We start from the raw sequence: 22212 nt of genomic DNA on the forward strand, positions 1-22212 counted from the left end.
CCCTTAGAGATAGGGTGAGGAGCTCGGCCATCCTGGAGGAGCTCGGAGTAGAGCCGCTGCTCCTCCACATCGAGAGGAGCCAGTTGAGGTGGCTCGGGCATCTATACCGGATGCCTCCTGGACACCTTCCTCTGGAGGTGTTCCAGGCACGTCCCACCGGGAGGAGGCCCAGGGGACGACCCAGGACACACTGGAGGGACTATGTCTCTCCCGGGAGGAGCTGGAGGAGGTGTCTGGGGAGAGGGACGTCTGGGCGTCTCTGCTGAGTCTGCTGCCCCCGCGACCCGGTCCCGGATAAAGCGGAAGACGACAAGTACGAGTACAAGATTTTCTGCAGCAATGCCTAGAATTACAAATAAAAACAAAGCCTCTAATTGTAAGAACTGCTTTCGTATCTGTGTTTCATTTCCAACTTTTGAGAAACCCTGCTAATATCAGAAAATGCATGATGCAGTAATAGTGAAACACAACGCTGTTGGCCATAATTACACAGCAAAATGTCACCAGTCTAGTAAACGCCTCCTTCCAATATGAACACAGAAGCAGAAATGGGTTAAAATGAACATGTTCTTAATCATGAGTTTGTCCACACATTTAAAGAATAAAATGAGGCAAAAGTTAACTCTAAGCATTCAGCAGATGTATCTCAATAGGTCTGAGTGAGAATGTGAGTAGACATCATATGTTGCATGTGCTAAAAGACATCACTCGCTGCGCCGCGGGTGATCAGTTTTACAACCGCTGCATTCATAAATCTCTCTTTCTTTATTACCCTCCTTCTCTTCCAGTTTCTTGCCTTCTGTGAACCCCCTTGTCTTTCTCCTCAGCACATCCATTAATGGCTTTGACAGAGCACACTATTTTTTAACATGAAAAAAAAACTCAGCGTAAAATGTCTGAACAATCATCCGCTACTCTTTTTAATATCTAACTGTTAAAGCCAGACTACACTGTGCATTTCCTAGCAGATAAATTTGATTTCTCTAAATGATTAAAAAATTAAAGTCTTGTGTCAGTTTCTCAATTGGGTTTAGGTCTGAACATTGACTAGGCCATTCTAACACATGCATAAGCTTTGATCTAATCTATTAGATTATAGATTTGGCTGTTTGTTTAAGGTTGTTGTCCTGCTGGAAGGTAAACTTCTTTTGCAGCCTCTAACAGATCTTCCTATATTTCCTTCTACTTAGCCCCATATAACCTCCCATCAATTCTGACCAGCTATCCTGGCCCTATTAAAGAAAGGTATCCCTGCAGTATGATGCTTTTACCACCATTGTTCACCATGGGGTTGGCAGTTTTGGGTGGTTCAAGGTGGTGTGAAGTGTTGGTTTTCAACCCAACATAGCATTTTACAGGTAAGCCAAAATGTTCTAGAATGTGGCTTTTAAATTGGCAAAACCTATTAGTAGGATTGTGTTTATGGACCTGAGTCTGCAATTAAAGGTTACACTATTACACTATTACACACACATGCATCATGTACACATACAACCTTAACAGGATTTTAGCAGGAAAAAACCTCCAGGACAACCAAGATGGCTGTCAGGGTACCTTATCCAGTTGGGCAAGAGTTAAGTTTGAAAGAAAATGACTGCATGAGGAAAAGGGACATCACATTCAACCCTGGAACCTCAGACATACACAGAAAGATAAAGAGAGAATAAATATAAGTTACAGCAGAGAAACATAATTACAGGGAAGAGTCTCCAGTTGCCACTTTAAAGCATCACCTAAGCCTGATTAACTGTTTCAAACAACAATGTTTTACAGCTAAAACATATGGATGTCAGTCTTTTGAATCCATGAAAAAGGAATCTTAAAGCTCATTTAACTTGTTGAAGGTCTTTAATACCAGACCTTAGTCATTAAGGATTATGGAAATTAAAATAAGATAAAATAATTTCTCTTTGTCAGCTTGCATTGGAGGGTTTACTTGATTTTTATTTATTTCAAATAATGCTGGAGCCCCCAAAACCCACCCCACCCCCCTTGATATTTAATGATGAATATGGAAGCATAAAACAGAAATGAAAAATGCTAAGTGCCTTTAATTTGTGACCACCAGGAGGCAATGTGGCAATTGGACGGCATTTAAATTTTTATATCTTTCAAAATATTTAGCCGCAGAAACCACTAACACCATTTTTATTTGAGTTTGGTATAGTGAAGGGGCCTGGTTGACCTTAGAGGACCTACCCTTAAACTTTTATTAATATCTTTAATATGATAGCTGCACAAATTAAGAATTTTGCTGCTCAAACCAGGATGAAAGTCCCACAGACATTTTATATCTGTTTAGTTTGATTTGAATAATGTGGGGGGGGGGATTTTAATGATATTTTAATGATGAAATCATAATGAAATCATAATGAAATCATAATTTTTTTAAATTAACAATTAAAATACTTACATTTGAAAGGAAAGATGCTACCAAGAGGTGTATTTATTCTGTCTCTCAATAGCATATTTTGGATTTATTTAAATATATTCACATGAAAGTATGATAGTTAGGGCTGCCTTAGGTACGAGCATTCAAATGAAAACTAACAATGATTAAACTACATTTTACAGTAAATGGTGCAACGTAACCTGCATAACTGCATGGAGATTTCATATATGTTTTGCTATATGCAGGAAAAGGCTTTAATCTAATTAAACAGCTTTGGAAAGATGCTCTCATCCTGATTCTCTAATCCATAAAGCAACCCCACATGCCACACCCTGCCCCCGCCCTTCTCTACCCCCTGCACCACCCATGGCTTTTACAGCAGCCTGACAGCCATTGAACCAAATCAGCATGCAGAACAACCCCCATAATTCCCAACAGGCAGCGGGGTAATTTAATCAGCCAGCTATAGACTGCAGCAGCTCACACATGCTTATACACACACCCAGACATATGATATCAGAATTACTCATCCCCCCCAACTCCAGACACTTCTCCCCTTTTATTAAAACAAGTACTTAAAAAGTATTTAAGGTGTAAGAGAAAAATGTTCTCTTAAAGAACACCATTTGTCACTCAAGGTTTGCGTGGTGGAACCAATCAATGAACTCCTCAAGCTTAATTCTGAAAGGTACAACACTTTCAGTCATTAGTGTTAACAGTGGAGCCGTCATACAGCCAATGAAGCCCAGCTGTCGCTCCTGAGGCTTAACACTCAAATATGAACATTTATCAAAGAAGACCAGAAAAATTATTTAAAAAAATAAAATTTATACATGGTTTTCAAAATTGTTTACAAATAAAAAAGTGTGCCATTTGTTTGTATTTGTCCCCTTTTAGTCTGTTACCCTTAAATAAAATCCAGTACAACCAACTGCCTTCAGAAATTATCTGATTAGTAGAGGCTACCCGTGTGTAATCTAAGCTCAGTAAAATCACAGCGGTTCTGCGAAAGAGAACAAGCAGGGGCCACATACAGTATAACTTTGGAGGAGCTGCTGAACTTCACTGCTCAGGTTGAGGGGAAAGTTATTAGCTAAGAGCTCAACTAATCTGGCCTTCATGGAAAAGTAGCAAAAAGAAAGACATTGTTGAAAGTAAGCCACAACAAATCCTGTTTAACGTTTGCCAATAACCCTATAGGTATGAGAAAGAAGGTGCTGTGGTCAGATGAGATCAAAATTAAACCTCTTGGCCTAAACCTACATATCACCCTGATTACACCATCTCCAGTGTGAAACATGGTGGTGGCAGCATCATGCTGTGGTAAGGTTTTTCTTCTGTTGGAAGCTGATCAGAGTTGATGGAAAGATGGATGGAAGAAAGACATTAGAGGCTGTAAACGACATGAGACTGGGTTGAAATTGTACCTTCTAGTAGGACAACACCCCTAAACCTACATGAAAATAATCTAACATGTTTTGTGCTAGTCTGTCAAATAAAATACCACAAAAATATACTGAAGTTTGCGGTAGTAATGTAACAAAATGTTAAAATGTTGACAGGGTATGAATACTTTTGCCAGATGCTATACTTATCTCACTGTGTGGAAAAACTTTCTTTCTTTTTGAGAAAAGCATTAGATAATCAGTATATAAAGCTCACTTAATTTCAACCGCATGGCCTTCCGTTCAGCTGGTCTTTGAGTTAATAGCACCAAATTCACAAAATCTATACAAATTTATTTAAGCACAAATTTGCAATTATTATTAGTTTGATGTTTTATCATGGTTCACACTAACAGCTTGCATCATTTTGGGTCTCTTTTTTGTCAGCCTCCAACCAGAAAAACCCCATTAAGAAAACTATCCTTCTGTTGTTGGTTGAAACATCAAAACATTGCCTATGAGCTAGTTAAACACAGGTAAGTGGACAATTAACACAGAAGGACACAGTTTTCCAATTATGTGTAGCCATTTTTAATGTTTCATTGTAAATTTTTAAACAATAATGACAAAAATATAATGTTAGATCAATTTGATTTCTGGAGATCACCCTAAGACACCTCAGTACAGCTGGGGTACTTGGATTCTGCGATCAGAAACCAGAAATGACAAACAGAAAAACAAGCAACATGATAAAGGAAGTTTTCAAAAATACGCCCAAACTAGTGAGGCAAAAAAAAAAAATAAGTGGGATAACAGATTTGAGGTATACAGAAGAAATAGCGCCTAGGTTTCCGTCTGAGAAAACAACAAAAACATGGGTCATTGTGTCATGCTTTACTATTTTAAACATAAAAAGAAAATCCAACCAAATTTAACTTTCTACTCATAAGTTTTTGAACACAAAATGAAACAAAAACCATCAGATATTTACATTTGATATTTTATGCTTTAAAATAAAAATAATCACTTGTGTTTTTGTTCTTCTTAACAGATTTCTGATGGATTTCCAATTAGCAACTTTAGAAACCAGTACTCTAATGGTCAGTCTCAAGGTGTATTTTCCTAAATAAAGGCAAAACTATTAAATAATAAAAAAAAGTTAATTAATAGTTCGTATATTGTAATACATTTCCTAATAACTGGAAACGTTTAGCAGAATTTGTTTACATTTGTATTTATCATTTAAGCATTAGCATTCATCCTTGCCTTTACTCTGAAAGTATTGTAGTACCGACAAATAACCAGGTGGTGGTGCTAAATACTAATTTAAAATCATTTAAATCAACTCACACCCAAAGGCGAAGGACCACACAGAGCCCTCATTTGTACACATTTTATTGGCTAATATCGTTTTTTGCGTCAGAGATACCCTTTTGTGATTGGACAATATTTCTGCCTGTTAGCTGTGACAGACGTCACATTTTAGGTGTTTCGAAAATGAAACTGGCTTGTGCCTGACTTCAAGAGAGAGTAGATAGAAAGCGAAAATAACACCGAGTCAACGGATAAAAAACACATTTCGACCCATTCAGAGAGGTACAGGAGAGCCGAAGGGTTTGGACTTCATGCAGCGAGAACCGAGACGGGATATATTTTTGGTGAGGGAGGCAGGCCTTTGCTGTCAAAGAGCGACAACACTCAGCGCAATAGCAGCTTCGGATGTTGCTGCTTTACTGATATACCTAACACTGTCAAACAACTCATTATAACAGAGTTGTTGTTGACATTTTAAGTACATTTAGCTGAGAGCTGCGTTGTTTCTTGCTAAATATTGTCAATTCCGTCATTCTTTTGTTGTCATGTCCACCAAGAAACAGGCAGTTTCAGGGAAAAGACTGTTTTATATATATTTCGTATCTAATTTAAGCATCTGATCTTTTTATTGCAGCTGGGAATGTTGATTAGCCTCCAGAGGAGGAGGGACCTGACCTGGCTGGAATGGATGTGAGTCTGTTTGTGTTTATTTGGGTATGTTTTTCTAACCTGCACTGAATATATGAGACCTCTACACTGATTATGCCTATGTGTTCTTACCATTTCCTGTTACAGGATGTGATTCTACCTGCATTACAAACTTCCTAAAAGAACAGAAACAACCCCATCTTTACATGCTATTTAAATTTGGGCTATTAAGTTCTGAGTCTCTGTGGGATCATTTCAATGTTGTTTATGTTTCGCTTCATTAGTTGATTCAGATTGTCTGTTGAATTAGACCACAGTGTATTCACGATAGATTAGGACTATTTCCCAGGCCATGCTTTACAAGTCAGTAATGTTGGCAAACATGCAATGTCTTGAATACTGACAGAGCATCTTGTTCAGGATGCTTAGTAAGGGTGGGCCAGAATTAGATTCTCAGTATGATAAGCTAGCATAATATCAAAGAATGGACACAAAGATTTTAAAACAAAAATGTAAAACATGATCTGACAGGTCTTATTTAAAACAGCTTGGCAACCAGCGTGGAGCTCATCAACATTTGTGTTAAAGGTGTTACCCTTCATAAGACTGATGGGTGGGGCTGTTTTAGTTTCCACACCTTGACTCCCTGCATTTTTTCATGACCAGAAATATTTCCAAATAGCCACCATCAGTCCTCTCCTTTATGGAGCGGTGTTTCTCTATGCTCCATAAATACAGGTCCTTCTCAAAATATTAGCATATTGTGATAAAGTTCATTATTTTCCATAATGTCATGATGAAAATTTAACATTCATATATTTTAGATTCATTGCACACTAACTGAAATATTTCAGGTCTTTTATTGTCTTAATACGGATGATTTTGGCATACAGCTCATGAAAACCCAAAATTCTTATCTCACAAAATTAGCATATCTTTAAAACGGTCTCTAAACGAGCTATGAACCTAATCATCTGAATCAACGAGTTAACTCTAAACACCTGCAAAAGATTCCTGAGGCCTTTAAAACTCCCAGCCTGGTTCATCACTCAAAACCCCAATCATGGGTAAGACTGCCGACCTGACTGATGTCCAGAAGGCCACTATTGACACCTTCAAGCAAGAGGGTAAGACACAGAAAGAAATTTCTGAACGAATAGGCTGTTCCCAGAGTGCTGTATCAAGGCACCTCAGTGGGAAGTCTGTGGGAAGGAAAAAGTGTGGCAGAAAACGCTGCACAACGAGAAGAGGTGACCGGACCCTGAGGAAGATTGTGGAGAAGGGCCGATTCCAGACCTTGGGGGACCTGCAGAAGCAGTGGACTGAGTCTGGAGTAGAAACATCCAGAGCCACCGTGCACAGGCGTGTGCAGGAAATGGGCTACAGGTGCCGCATTCCCCAGGTCAAGCCACTTTTGAACCAGAAACAGCGGCAGAAGTGCCTGACCTGGGCTACAGAGAAGCAGCACTGGACTGTTGCTCAGTGGTCCAAAGTACTTTTTTCGGATGATAGCAAATTCTGCATGTCATTCAGAAATCAAGGTGCCAGAGTCTAGAGGAAGACTGGGGAGAAGGAAATGCCAAAATGCCAGAAGTCCAGTGTCAAGTACCCACAGTCAGTGATGGTCTGGGGTGCCGTGTCAGCTGCTGGTGTTGGTCCACTGTGTTTTATCAAGGGCAGGGTCAATGCAGCTAGCTATCAGGAGATTTTGGAGCACTTCATGCTTCCATCTGCTGAAAAGCTTTATGGAGATGAAGATTTCATTTTTCAGCACGACCTGGCACCTGCTCACAGTGCCAAAACCACTGGTAAATGGTTTACTGACCATGGTATCACTGTGCTCAATTGGCCTGCCAACTCTCCTGACCTGAACCCCATAGAGAATCTGTGGGATATTGTGAAGAGAACGTTGAGAGACTCAAGACCCAACACTCTAGATGAGCTAAAGGCAGCTATTGAAGCATCCTGGGCCTCCATAAGACCTCAGCAGTGCCACAGGCTGATTGCCTCCATGCCACGCCGCATTGAAGCAGTCATTTCTGCAAAAGGATTCCCGATCAAGTATTGAGTGCATAACTGTACATGATTATTTGAAGGTTGACGTTTTTTGTATTAAAAACACTTTTCTTTTATTGGTCGGCTGAAATATGCTAATTTTGTGAGATAGGAATTTTGGGTTTTCATGAGCTGTATGCCAAAATAATCCGTGTTAAGACAATAAAAGACCTGAAATATTTCAGTTAGTGTGCAATGAATCTAAAATATATGAATGTTAAATTTTCATCATGACATTATGGAAAATAATGAACTTTATCACAATATGCTAATATTTTGAGAAGGACCTGTACGGGAAAACTCACTGCCACTTTCTATGCATCTTATTAAATGGACTTTAAACCATGTTGTCAGTAAGAATTCTGCTTCCAAGTTGCTGTCTCAAAAAACAAATGTTTTGCTTCTTTTTAATTGATTAGCATCTGAGGTATAAACCTCTACTGTTTTATTTGACACTTCTCTTCCTGTCTCCCTCCCTTTTGCCTTTGCATCATTTCTCCAGGCTGTAGCAGAAGCTGCTTTGTGAGACTGAACTAGCTCTATCACCATGGCGCACTTTGAGACCGAGTACCAGCGCCTGGAGGCGTCTTACGGTGACTCTCCTCCTGGCGAGGAGAACCTCCTGATGCACGTGCCCGAGGGAAGCAAATGTACGACACAAATCCTAAACAAGTGCTTTTATTATACAGAGAAACTCATTTATGTTACCAAACATCTTTCTTAGTTTGAAATTCTTCTTTTCCAGCCCACTGGCACCACATAGAAAACCTGGATTTGTTTTTTCAAAGAATATCCTTTTGGTCTTTTTTCTCCTTTAAGAACTTGTGTGCTGTGCATGAGAATACAGATGTCCACACACGCATAATATTTAACTTGTGATGCTATCCAATTTTTCCTTAATCTTGATTACGTCTATAATCTGCACCAGAAGAATGGATTCACCTGCATGCTAATGGGAGAGATCTTTGAGCTGGTGTATGTATCACATCCAGTCTACCGTTCTGTATGCATTTAACTAGTAGTGTTTACTGTGCGTCTAATTTTTGTTTCCATGCTGTGTATTTCATCTTATTTCTTTATGCCCACTTCTTTCTACCCTCTCTCTCTGCAGACAGCTGCTGTTTGTGGTTGGTTTCACAGTTTTTCTGGCTAACTGTGTGGATTATGACGTCCTCTTTGCCAACAAGTTTGTAAATCACACAGATTCATCTAAAGTCACCTTACCGGATGCAATCCTCCCAATGGATGTCTGCAGTGCCCAGTGGGTATCGTGTCTATATTACACCAATATATGTAAAGTGTTTTGCAAAACACCTTGGAACCTTTCCACATGGTGTCACATTACGACCAAATTCTTCAGTGTGTTTTATTGGGACTTTATGTGATTGACCAATACAGAATAGTGGAAGGAAAAGGATGCATGGTTTTCAAAATATTTACAAAACAAATCTTAAAATTGGACTATGCATTCATATTCAGCCCCCTTTGTTATGATATCCCAAAAATAAAAATCCAGTGTCTCCAGTTCCCCTCAAAAGTCACCTAGTTCGTTGGCGCGGCGCTGATGGTGTAGGGGTTAAGCGTGCGACCGTATGCGGAGGCTATAGTCCTCAAAGCGGCCGTCCCGGGTTCGAGTCCTGGACCTGGCAACATTTGCCAAATGTCTCCCCCTCTTTCTACCCCTCTTTCCTGTCTGCCTACTGTCAAAAAATTAAAAAAAATAAAGGCCACTAGTGCTGAAAAAATATCTTTAAAAAAAGTCACCTAGTTAGTCAAACATAGTGGTGGCAGCATCATGATATGGGGATGCTTTTCTTCTGCACGGACAGGGTAGCTTTTCAGAGTTGACGGGAAGATTCACGGAGCTAAATACAGGCCAATTTTGGAAGAGAACCTTTTGAAGCAAAGGTGTCCAAACTCTGGCCCAGGGGGCATTTGTGGCCCTTGGATAGATTTTGTGTGGTCATCAATCACAATTGAAGAATGTTCCGAATTTGGCCTACCAATAAAAGCTGTTGATAATGGACACTTTTAAACATTAGATTTTCTCTTACAAATAAATCTTAAACTGGAAAATATTAGCTACAACACAAAGTATCCATCTTACAATAATTACATTTGTATAATGAAGCGCCACAAATATCCAGTGACATTCCTCAAAGGCAGGCTTGGCTGCATATTTTCATTAGACTTGGCAAAACAAAGCTAGTGTTTTTGAAGGGGCGATCCATGCCCCATTCTTCTTGTTGAGCACACACAACAATTTTTTGTGTGCCAAGCCTGCCCAACCATCCGGCCATTGCCAGCAGCCCCAGCCAGCCCCTCCATGAGAGAGACGGGTGTAGGGATCCCAATAAAAAGCACCGAAGTTTCTGGTTGTAACGTGACAAAATGCAGACAAGTCCAAGACTCATGATTACTTTTTCAGTGCGCTCTGTATGTAAATGTACGCACAGATTTTGTCTCCTAATAGTAGAAGTGGACTTTCTTTTTCAGTATCCGAGACAATGCGTTTGTGATATTTGTTCTGATCATCTCTGGGGTGTTTTGGCTACATCGCTTGATCAAATTCCTCTATAATGTTTGCTGCTACTGGGAGATCAGATCTTTCTACATCAAAGGCCTCAAGATGACCATGGTGAGGCAGACAGTTTGTTTTGTCAGTTTGCTGTCTCTTCTTACTGATGTCAGTCATGCAAAGGTTCACTGTGTTGACTTTTGTAATGGTTACAAGCCTGACCTGTGACCTTTATTGTCCCTTTGCGTTCCAGTCTGAGCTCCCCTATGTAACATGGCAGGAAGTTCAGGCCAGGATCATTGAAATCCAGAAGGAGCACCAGATCTGCATTCATAAGAAAGAACTGTCGGAGCTCGACATTTACCACCGCATCCTCCGCTTTAAAAACTACATGGTCTGTTACAATCATCATGTAATAATATAGAAAGGGTTTGTTTTCAAGCACAATCAAATGCTGCAGCCTCATCCTAAACCTGACTTCTTGTACCTTTCTAGGTTGCTATGGTGAATAAATCCCTCCTTCCTGTACGATTTCGACTTCCTGTCCTTGGAGACTCTGTGTTTTACACCCGGGGTCTCAAATACAACTTTGAGCTCATCTTCTTTTGGGGACCAGGTGCTCGAACTGTTTATCTCAACATTTAATTTGCACTTGGTTTATGTGTGTATGGGGGAATTGGTGTTTCCTTACTTGCATGAACATGGTTACAACAAGGTTCTGAATGCAATTGGAACTTTTATATTGTTGCTTTCATGTTTTCATGCAGGCTCTCTCTTTGAGAACGAGTGGAGTCTGAAGCCAGAGTATAAGAGAGGAGGTAACAGGCTTGAGCTTGCAGATAGGCTGGCATCTCGTATCCTGTGGATTGGCATTGCAAACCTGCTGCTGTGTCCAGTCATTCTGGTGTGGCAGATTCTGTATGCCTTCTTTAGTTACACTGAGGTAAACGGCTAAAGCGCCCACTTTAAGGAACTCTAAAATTGTTTACACTTGCAGTTCTTATTTATTACAGTTGTATGTTATGTTTGTGTATGAAGGTAATCAAACGAGAGCCTGGATCTCTGGGGGCAAGATGCTGGTCTCTTTATGGTCGATGCTACCTGCGTCATTTCAACGAGCTGGACCACGAGCTCATGTCCCGCCTCAGTAAAGGCTACAAGGTCAGCACACCACCTCACCCCTCAAACGTGCCAAGAAAAGTCTGAAACCAGTTTTGTTTAGTGTTTCTCATTTCTGGTGTTTTAGATGTTTCTCTTCTCCAGCATACCTAATTTAAAGGAATGCATTCCTCCAAGTGCTGCTGAATCCTGTTAATCGCCCATTAATTTAAGTCAGGTGTGCGGCAGCTTAAAAACAATTAAAACATGCAGGACCGGAACTGAGAACCACTGCTGTAGAGCAAAGAAAAAGGAGTGGAGTGAAGTTAATAATTAATCCTGTTCTGTTTTCTTCTCTCTTTGTTATCTTTATATCCAGGCTTCATCCAAGTACATGAACTGCTTCCTTTCTCCGCTGCTGACAGTGGTTGCCAAGAACGTGGCGTTTTTCGCCGGCTCCCTCCTGGCCGTTCTCATTGCTCTGACCATCTACGACGAGGATGTTCTCGCAGTGGAACATGTTCTCTCATCAATCACGCTGCTTGGAGTCTGCATCACAATTTGTAGGTGAGAATCACTAAAATGAGTCTGTTCTCTTCCGGTCTAAATACAAACATGCGCGGTACCTGTTTTATGTTATGTTGGTAATTATTATTCTGGCATGTACAGTGCCTTGCTGTAATGTTCATATAAATCCAGCTGTTCTATGAAGGCCTCAGAGGTTTGTTAGAGAATATTAGTTAACAAGCAGCATCATGAGGACCAAGAAACACAGCAGACAGGTCCGGGATAAAGTTTTGAAGAAGTGTAAACCAGGGTAATGGTACAAAACCATAGCCCAACTACTGAAGACAATATGCACAGAGTGGCTCAAGTACAAACCTACGAAGACATGATCGTCCGCCGATTCCGACAGGCTGAACAAAGAGAGCATCAATGAGAGAAGCAGCCTCTGGATGAGCTGCAGAGATCCACTGGCTTAGGTGGGAGAATCTGTCCATGGGAAAAACTGTTACTTGTGCACTTCACAAATTGCTGTGAATGGCAAAAATTGATGCGTCACTTCTCCCTGAACACACCATTCCCATTGTGAAACATGGTGGCAACGTTATGCTGTTGGGATGATTTTCTTCAACAGTAAACAAATACAGGATGGAAATAAATAATGGGCAATTTTGGAAGAAAATGCGTTATATGGTGCATATAATCAACGTAATGGTTTCGTTTAAAGCATATGCTTGACTTGCGATGCCCTAGTCAAAGTCCAGGCCTAAACTAAAATGAGAGTCTTTGAAAATTACTTAAAAAGTAAAGCTCACTGGTTCTCTTCTTCCAGTCTGACTAAGCAAATAGAAACAAATAGGTCTGCAGTTGCATAGCTAGTAGAGTCAGAGCCCAAAACACTTGCCACTGTAGCTGTTGCGAAAGTGGGCTCTACAAAATGCTGATTGGGGCGGCAAACATTTTTAAACAATTTAAAAACAATGTATTATTTTCCTTTCACTTGTACAATTATTCACAACACAAAGGTGTTGGTCATCATATAAAAAAAAAAGGTTTGCAAGCCGGCGTACGGATCCTTTGTCTCTGGATGAATTAGGGTCCTAAGAGAAAAAATCACTACTGAGAAACACTGAGTGGAGTGCTTCCAGTGTGTCTGTTTTTTGGTTCTGTATTTGTAGGAAACTAAAACCCAGATATTTTTTTTCAAATAAAGCTTTGAATAAAACTACGATTTTCTTTATTATTAATCAGCCTATAAACATTTTAGTGGTAAAACTTCACCTGTTTAACAGAGTTATTTTTATTTTATTTATGTCAAAACTTTCATTCAGTAGATTAGTTAAGGTTATGCCCAGTATGGCATCTGTTTACACCTCAATTCTGTTTCAATATAATGTAATCATTTTCTTCCTCCTGCTTATCTCTCTTCAGATCATTCATTCCAGATAAGCACATGGTGTTTTGTCCAGAGCAGCTGCTGAGGGTCATCCTGGCTCACATCCACTACATGCCTGACCACTGGCAGGGCAATGCACACCGATATGAGACCCGAGACCAGTTCTCCCAGCTCTTTCAGTACAAAGCTGTAAGTGAAAAATAATACCCAGGATTAGATGTCAAGTGTCAGAAATTACTTATCCTACAGTATAATGTACGTTATACTGGCCGAAGGGCATGATGTTCTACCCCAAATTACTCTGATGCAATTTGGGGTTTAATTAATCATCATTTAGTCTGTGTCCCCAGATTTCTTCAGCTAACTGCTATGTTCTCCCTTCCAGGTGTTTATTCTTGAGGAGCTACTTAGTCCAGTGGTGACTCCCATCATCCTCATCTTTTGTTTGAGGAGGAAGTCTCTCGAGATTATTGACTTCTTCAGGAACTTCACCGTGGAGGTGGTGGGAGTCGGGGACACCTGCTCTTTTGCCCAGATGGACATCAGGCAGCATGGACACCCAGCGGTGAGGCTCAGCCTGACAGACGTCAGAAGCTTATGTCCAAATTGTGTGACAAACAGTAGATTAAATGGTGTTTGATCTCCACTCTGCAGTGGATGTCGGAGGGGAAGACCGAGGCATCGATTTACCAGCAGGCAGAAGATGGGAAGACGGAGCTATCGCTGATGCACTTCGCCATCACAAACCCACACTGGCAGCCTCCTCGAGAGACGACGCACTTCATCAGCCAGCTGAAAGAAAGAGTCCACAAGGAGGCTGCAGGCGCCTCCTCTGACACACACCCGCTCTCCTTGTCAGAGTCTGAAGTAGGGTTGTAAACAAAGACTTATCTTGGCGGTCATGTCTGATCTCTTCACAGGTTATTCATTTACTCTTTTGCCCTTTCTCCCTCTTGTAGCCAAGAAGTCTCGTTGCAAACATCTTGGCAGGTCCCTCAACACTAGCATCTGTTCATTTTGGCTGTGATAGCTCTTTGACTAATAATGCAGCCACTGGACTAACCAGCGGGGAAACAGCCTTGCGCTCTCTCTCGCCGATTAGCAGCAGTCTTCACCTGAGAGGCAGTTTGAGTGCTGCTCATAGAGCGAGTGGTTTTACTAGCAGAACAATGACAGGTTCTGGGTAAGTAAACATATTTTCAGATTGCTGGTCAGATATGCTAATATTTACAGTGACTTGCAAAATTATTCGGACCACTTTTTCACATTACAACCACATACTCCAGTGTATTTTAATGGCCTTTTATGTGGAACACCAACACAAAGTGGTGTATAATTGTGAATTGGAAGCAAAATTACGAATTACGCATGGTTTGAATTTATTTTAGAGAAAAAGTTAAAGAGGTCAGGTCTACATTTGTCTTTTGTTCTGTTGACTCTGATACCCCAAAATAAAATCTATTGAAGACAACTGGCTTCAAAAGTCACCTTTCTAGTAGTAAATGGAGTCAACCTATATGTAATTTTACCTCAATAAAAGAAAAACATCTGTTCTCTGAAGGACTCAAAGGTTTGTTAAAGGTAATTAGTGAACAAACAGCATCAAGAAGATCAAGAAACACACCGGACAGGTCAAAGATAGTGTTGTAGGGAGTATTCAGGTCCATGGTAACTCTGGGGGAGCTGCAGGGACCCGCAGTTCAGGTGGGAGAGTCTGATGAGAGGCCTTTATGGAAGAGTGACAAGACGAAAGCAAAGAATTTCCATTAGTAATTTGTCCCCATCCATGTAGGGAACACGTTAAACTGTAGAAGAAGGGTCTCTGGTGAGACGAGACCAAAGTTAAACAGAACTCTTAACACTGTACATCACCCTGTCGACACCATCTTCATGATGAAACATGGTGGTGGCAAGATCATGCTGTGGGGATGCATTTACTAAGCGGTGTCATGGAAGCTGATCATCACTGTTCGGCAATCCTGAAAGAAAATCAATTAGAGACTGGGATGGAGGTTCACCTTCCAGCAGGACATTGACCCATAACATTAACCCAGAGCTACAATGACATGGTTTAGATCAAAACATATATGCGATGTTAGAATAGCTCAGTCAAAGTCCAGACGTAAATCCAGTGGAAAATCTTTGACAAGACCTGAAAACAGAGGTTCAAAGGCTCTCCATTCAACCTGCGCTTTAACTATTTTTCCAAGAGAGAACAGGCAAATCTTTCAGTGTCTACATGAGCAAAGCTGGTAAGATGCATACCAGCTGCATAACAGCTGCATACCAGTATGCATACCAGTAACTGAGTTTAAAGGTTATTATTGACTGAATTCAGATTTTTATCATTAAAAAAATTGGAATGTCTTTTATCGTTTCTATTTCAGTGCACAATTATGGACTACTTTGTGTTAGTCTACCACGTAAAGCCTCCTGAAATTCACTGCAGTTTATGGTTGTAATGTTACAAAATTTAAAAATAGTTTAAGGGGTGGAAAGGCAAACGTTTAGAAAATAATGCAATGGTGATATTAGCGGTAATTATTTGTAAATATTGTGATGGCAGTATTGGTTTCCATAAACCCTTGTCTTCCTTGTCTTTGCAACGCACTGAACTTATGATCCATTTTGTGGTTTTAAGGACTTTATTCTGTTATTCTCTCATTTAGGTCTTATTTTGTCTCCTTTTCTACTCTTTCTCCTTAAGAACTGATGCCCGAACTGTGAGCTCAGGTAGCAGCGCGTGGGAGGGTCAGCTAACTAGTTTAGTCCTGTCAGAGTACGCCTCCACTGAAATGAGCATCCATGCTCTGTACATGCATGAGGTAAAACTTTAAGCTTGTCTATGTTAAGATGAATTATGAGTCTATTAAATCATTATTTCAACTCTGTCCTCTTTTCTTCTCCATTAAGATTCATAAACAGCAGTCTCGTGGTGATGTATCACGCCACACATGGCACAGGCAGGAGAGCGACGAAAGCAGCGACAGCATCCCTGATGAAGTAAGGAGCGAGCCCAACGCTCACTCCCGAAATTTCCCACGCTCGCACACTTTCCCAACCACGCTTACGAGTCCCGGTGCCAGTCCCGCCTCAGCCTCCGCCACAAGCGCCACCACCGTTGGCCAGGATGTGGCAAAGGCACAGAGCAGCACCCAGAGATGCCATAGTGGACCCGCTGCAGGTAACTGTCATTATCCAAGGTTCCTTCTTAAAATATTTTAATGTGCATGTTGTTTTGTTGATTTAACAAATTTGAGCTTTCAGTAACAGTTTTAGTGCTTTTTACCTTTTTGTGTGGGGTAGATATGATCAAAACGTGAGCGAAAGCACTGCGTTTTTTAAGCAGGAGAACAACTTTTTCTGCCTGTTTTGTCTACACATGATTAACTGGAACCAGATTGATATCTGTTCCAAGATATCAAGAATGATATTAAATTAGGGAGGAAGTGAGCAACTGTTCGCCTCCTATCTTTTTCTTTGGTTAATGATCTATTTTACTTGGAAGAACATAAAACATGCGTTACATCAAAACTAACATAACAGAAAACATGGGGAAAAAACACAGTATAGAATATTACTGAGATATTACCATAAATACAATCTGCCACTGCCTTGTAGATACACAAAATTAAAGGAATAAAATAAAGTGCATTCATTCAAATTCAAAATTTTGCTTATAATTGGAGAATTTAAAAGTATGGGGGAAAACATTTGATATGGTAACAAACAGGTTAAATAAAAAAAATGAGATCTCAGTTTTCCATGATAATCAGGGTAAACAAGACATTTTTCTTGCATAGAGTAAAGTTGACGTGACCAGAAAATAAAATTTATTTAAAATTTTTATCCATTTAATCAATTTAATGATTGGCTTTGACTGAGTTCTGTATATAAACACTGCCAAAATATACTACAGGTCCTTCTCAAAATATTAGCATATTGTGATAAAGTTTATTATTTTCCATAATGTCATGATGAAAATTTAACATTCATATATTTTAGATTCATTGCACACTAACTGACATATTTCAGGTCTTTTATTGTCTTAATACGGATGATTTTGGCATACAGCTCATGAAAACCCAAAATTCCTATCTCACAAAATTAGCATATTTCATCCGACCAATAAAAGAAAAGTGTTTTTAATCCAAAAAACGTCAACCTTCAAATAATCATGTACAGTTATGCACTCAATACTTGGTCGGGAATCCTTTGGCAGAAATGACTGCTTCAATGCGGCGTGGCATGGAGGCAATCAGCCTGTGGCACTGCTGAGGTCTTATGGAGGCCCAGGATGCTTCGATAGCGGCCTTTAGCTCATCCAGAGTGTTGGGTCTTGAGTCTCTCAACGTTCTCTTCACAATATCCCACAGATTCTCTATGGGGTTCAGGTCAGGAGAGTTGGCAGGCCAATTGAGCACAGTGATACCATGGTCAGTAAACCATTTACCAGTGGTTTTGGCACTGTGAGCAGGTGCCAGGTCGTGCTGAAAAATGAAATCTTCATCTCCATAAAGCTTTTCAGCAGATGGAAGCATGAAGTGCTCCAAAATCTCCTGATAGCTAGCTGCATTGACCTGCCCTTGATAAAACACAGTGGACCAACACCAGCAGCTGACACGGCACCCCAGACCATCACTGACTGTGGGTACTTGACACTGGACTTCTGGCATCTTGGCATTTCCTTCTCCCCAGTCTTCCTCCAGACTCTGGCACCTTGATTTCCGAATGACATGCAGAATTTGCTTTCATCCGAAAAAAGTACTTTGGACCACTGAGCAACAGTCCAGTGCTGCTTCTATGTAGCCCAGGTCAGGTGCTTCTGCCGCTGTTTCTGGTTCAAAAGTGGCTTGACCTGTGGAATGCGGCACCTGTAGCCCATTTCCTGCACACGCCTGTGCACGGTGGCTCTGGATGTTTCTACTCCAGACTCAGTCCACTGCTTCCGCAGGTCCCCCAAGGTCTGGAATCGGCCCTTCTCCACAATCTTCCTCAGGGTCCGGTCACCTCTTCTCGTTGTGCACCGTTTTCTGCCACACTTTTTCCTTCCCACAGACTTCCCACTGAGGTGCCTTGATACAGCACTCTGGGAACAGCCTATTCGTTCAAAAATTTCTTTCTGTGTCTTACCCTCTTGCTTGAGGGTGTCAATAGTGGCCTTCTGGACAGCAGTCAGGTCGGCAGTCTTACCCATGATTGGGGTTTTGAGTGATGAACCAGGCTGGGAGTTTTAAAGGCCTCAGAAATCTTTTGCAGGTGTTTAGAGTTAACTTGTTGATTCAGATGATTAGGTTCATAGCTCATTTAGAGACCCTTTTAATGATATGCTAATTTTGTGAGATAGGAATTTTGGGTTTTCATGAGATGTATGCCAAAATCATCCGTATTAAGACAATAAAAGACCTGAAATATGTCAGTTAGTGTGCAATGAATCTAAAATACATGAATGTTAAATTTTCATCATGACATTATGGAAAATAATGAACTTTATCACAATATGCTAATATTTTGAGAAGGACCTGTATTGTGGATCTCACAGAAAGTGCAGTTTACATAAGTTTTACCTTTTATGTTTCTAAAGGTTAGAAGTTAGTAGGACACAATCTGTGCAACATTTTAAAACAAGGTTCTTCTACCAAGAAATAAAAACATTTGTATATAGCACTTGCACATTTTCCGAGCTAATATTCACAAAGAAGCTAATTATGATTAGGAACAAGTGATATCTTGAAGAAAGATCTCAGGACGTCTGATTCTTCTTCTTAGAGGCAAAATGACGAATTCAAGCTGTTCTTTGTTAAAGGCCCTTTGTAAATTGCTGCCACATACTTGTTGCATTTTAAAAAAATGAAATAAAGTCATTTATAAAAGTAGTTACTGAAAGGCATGTTGATATGCATCATTATTACCCTTAAAAGGCAACATTTAACTTCGGTTTTTTTTTTAAGAAGGATTTATTCAGGTCCTCTACTTTAGCTAGATGCAAAAACAGTTTTTAAAATTAGCACACCCATCTTTGCGATTTGTGACTAACACGCTAACAAACAGACATGCGTTTTTGTTCAGTAATACTGGGAAAGAAGAAACACTCAGTTCTAGTACAAGAGATTCGTGTCTCAGGTGATGTAGGTTGGAATTATTCAGAGGAACAGCTCAGCCTGCAGCTTGACATGTGCTGTACAAAACGCTCTCATATAGTGTTTCTTCTCAACTACCTTTTCAAGACCATTTAGGTGCCAGTGGAAAGGCTGTGAGGACGGCCCGCATGCCAATGGGCGGTTGGGCAGAGGGTGGTAAAGCATCGTCACGACATCATGAGCCTCTACAAGAGGAAACTTCAGAGGATGAGCTGCCTCCTCACATACACAAGGTCAATTGTCTTTGTCTGGCAGAAGTTTGCTGTGTAATATTTTCTTTGTGTGCTGCTATTTTAATATATTTGTCCTCTTTTTGTCTTGTTTCAGGTTACATAAGCCATATGAAGCCCTACCTTCACAGATAACTAAACACTCATCCTCATCCTTCTCCATGCCTGTATCTTGGATTGAACTTTTCTTTATACAGACGGGGAAACAGAAATGTGCAGCAGGGTTTATCACAACCCCTTTAAACTCCTGAGAAGTGAATTTAACTGTATATGTTGCGTTAATAAATACAGCTGGATATTGTTGCAACCTGCTGACTTTTCTGTTTAAACAGTCAGATGGCATGAAACAGCATCTGTCGCAGGAGGACATGCAGGATCAAGTGTAAACAACAGAATGCACTAAACGTTTTTATGATGTCATATGATAAAGTGAAAGTCTTTGTGTTATTACAGCATAGAAAAACAATGTGAAAAATCAGAACTACAGGAAGTACCTAGCAGTAATCCAGACTTGCTTCTTAATTGCTCCTGCTTTTATAAATCTAAAAAGAAAAACAATCTAAATAAGTTATAAAAAAGTACAACAGAATGTGTTCAGAATGATGGGAGTCAACACAAGGAATTTCATGTGTATATATGTCCCCGTACTAAATAGCATTATTTATGTCCGGTTCTCTGTATTTTGATTTACATTTGACTGTTTTGCAAAAAATAATGTAAAATTACTATAATACTTTCAATTATATTTTGAATTATTTCTACATATGTGTTTTCTAAAATGGTTTAAGACTTTACCCTAAATGTGGTTCCATTTGAACAGATTTACGATTGTTGAAATGATTATTCATACAAAGCATCAGCCGTCTATGTCAACATATGCAAATTATTATTGTGGTTATTCCACAACAGAAAAACAGAATATTAAAATAAGGAAATTCACACAGGGCAGTTGGTAGCACTGTTGCCTTGCAGCAAGAAGGTCCTGGATTCAATTCCTGGCCTGGGGTCTTTCTGCATGGAGTTTGCATGTTCTCCCCGTGCATGCATGGGTTCTCACCGGGTACTCCGGCTTCCTCCCACAGTCCAAAGACATGCCTGTTAGGTTAATTGGCCACTCTAAAGTGCCCTTAGGTGTATGAAAGTGTGTGCGTGGTTGTTTGTGTGTTGCCCTGCGATGGACTGGTGACCTGTCCAGGGTGTACCCCGCCTTTTGCCCATAGACTGCTGGAGATAGGCACCAGCTCCCCCACAACCTACTATGGAATAAGCGGTAGAAAATGACTGACTGACATTCACACAATTCTTAAGCCAGCAATGTGGGATGTCTGTTAAGGTTTTGGTCTGATGTGACCCCAACCTTTGTTTATGAATAAAGAGGGCCCAAACACAAATGCATGAGAAGAGTTCAAATAAGATCACCCCAAACACTAAATCTTTGCCAGTCACAGCATGGCTGTTCTGTCTCCTTATCATTTGGAAAATATGTTAAATGAAGAATTGCACTTTGATCATTTGTTTTAACGCATAGGATGTATCTGTTTGGATCATTTTATATGCTTTTGTTTATTTTAAGTTATTTTACGTATCAAAGGGAAGTGCCATGATGAGTGACTGCTTTGACTTAAGTGTGTGCCTAATGATGTGCACTGGCATTTAAAAGAGAACACTGTAATTCTAAGGAACATGTATAGATGCAGGTCAATTTTAGTCATAACAGTTAATTTCTGTTTTGTAGATGCTGTATATTAGTTTGTACAGTTGTAAATTGATCTATTAAAGACAAAGCAATTACTTTGTTCACAGTTGATTACTTGTAGCCACTTCATAGCCACATAGAAGCATGTATCAATGGTGACATGTAGAAAGAAAAATTTGTACTACGGTCGCGGGTGGTAAAATATTTCTAGTGTCACCTCTTATTAGGTGCTTCAGAGCCCGGATAGCTCAGTCGGTAGAGCATCAGACTTTTAATCTGAGGGTCCAGGGTTCAAGTCCCTGTTCGGGCGTCAGATTTTTAATGGGTAAAATTTCCATTTAGTTTCTTATTTCGACTAACAGACCTTTAACTAACTTGATTTAAATGAATTATGAGCCCTTCTCACGCGAATGCCGGTCATTTAGTGCCAACACCGTTTAATAAGAATAGATACGAAATGGCGAGGTTAGAAATGACCCAGAGTAGCTTTAACACACGTGTGCTCCTCTGTGTTATTCATAAGTGTAGGTTGCTGTTCGACTTGGCTCGTATTTGGGAATGATGTCACACGCCAGTGGAGCGCGTTCTAACTGAATGACGTCACACGCCAGTGGAGCGCGTTCTAACTGAATGACGTCACACGCCTTTGAAAAGCGTCTAGTTGTAAGTAGGAAAACCAACAATAAGTGAGGACGAAATTTCCGACTGGGAAAGCCGGAGCTTGCCGAGCAGTCCATAGTTCCGCATCCAGTACGTCTGCAAATATCCAGTTTGTGGTGGCACAGTATACGTTAACGCGTCCGCCATATTGTGAGTGGCAAGTTCTGCTTGGAAAC

The 22212-nt window shown here is 40.3% G+C and overlaps 1 protein-coding gene and 1 non-coding gene across 2 annotated transcripts; both read left to right on the plus strand.

The window, feature by feature from the left end:
• Window positions 1-5217: 5217 nt before the first annotated feature.
• On the plus strand, window positions 5218-20501 carry atg9a (ATG9 autophagy related 9 homolog A (S. cerevisiae)). Its single transcript, XM_047392904.1, has 20 exons — window positions 5218-5435; window positions 5726-5781; window positions 8297-8444; window positions 8540-8583; window positions 8705-8769; window positions 8906-9055; window positions 10291-10432; window positions 10566-10706; window positions 10808-10928; window positions 11080-11255; window positions 11351-11473; window positions 11790-11977; window positions 13346-13499; window positions 13696-13875; window positions 13965-14177; window positions 14270-14493; window positions 16018-16135; window positions 16224-16494; window positions 19538-19683; window positions 19778-20501. The coding sequence occupies exons 3-20, from the start codon at window positions 8342-8344 to the stop codon at window positions 19784-19786; spliced, it is 2568 nt and encodes an 855-aa protein (XP_047248860.1). The 5' UTR covers window positions 5218-5435; window positions 5726-5781; window positions 8297-8341; the 3' UTR covers window positions 19787-20501.
• A 1112-nt stretch (window positions 20502-21613) lies between these two features.
• Window positions 21614-21686, plus strand: trnak-uuu. The gene has a single exon. It is a non-coding gene; the product is annotated as a tRNA-Lys (tRNA).
• Window positions 21687-22212: the final 526 nt, after the last annotated feature.

The sequence above is a fragment of the Girardinichthys multiradiatus genome, chromosome 19, assembly GCF_021462225.1.
Source record: "Girardinichthys multiradiatus isolate DD_20200921_A chromosome 19, DD_fGirMul_XY1, whole genome shotgun sequence".
NCBI classification, from domain to species: Eukaryota; Metazoa; Chordata; class Actinopteri; order Cyprinodontiformes; family Goodeidae; genus Girardinichthys; species Girardinichthys multiradiatus.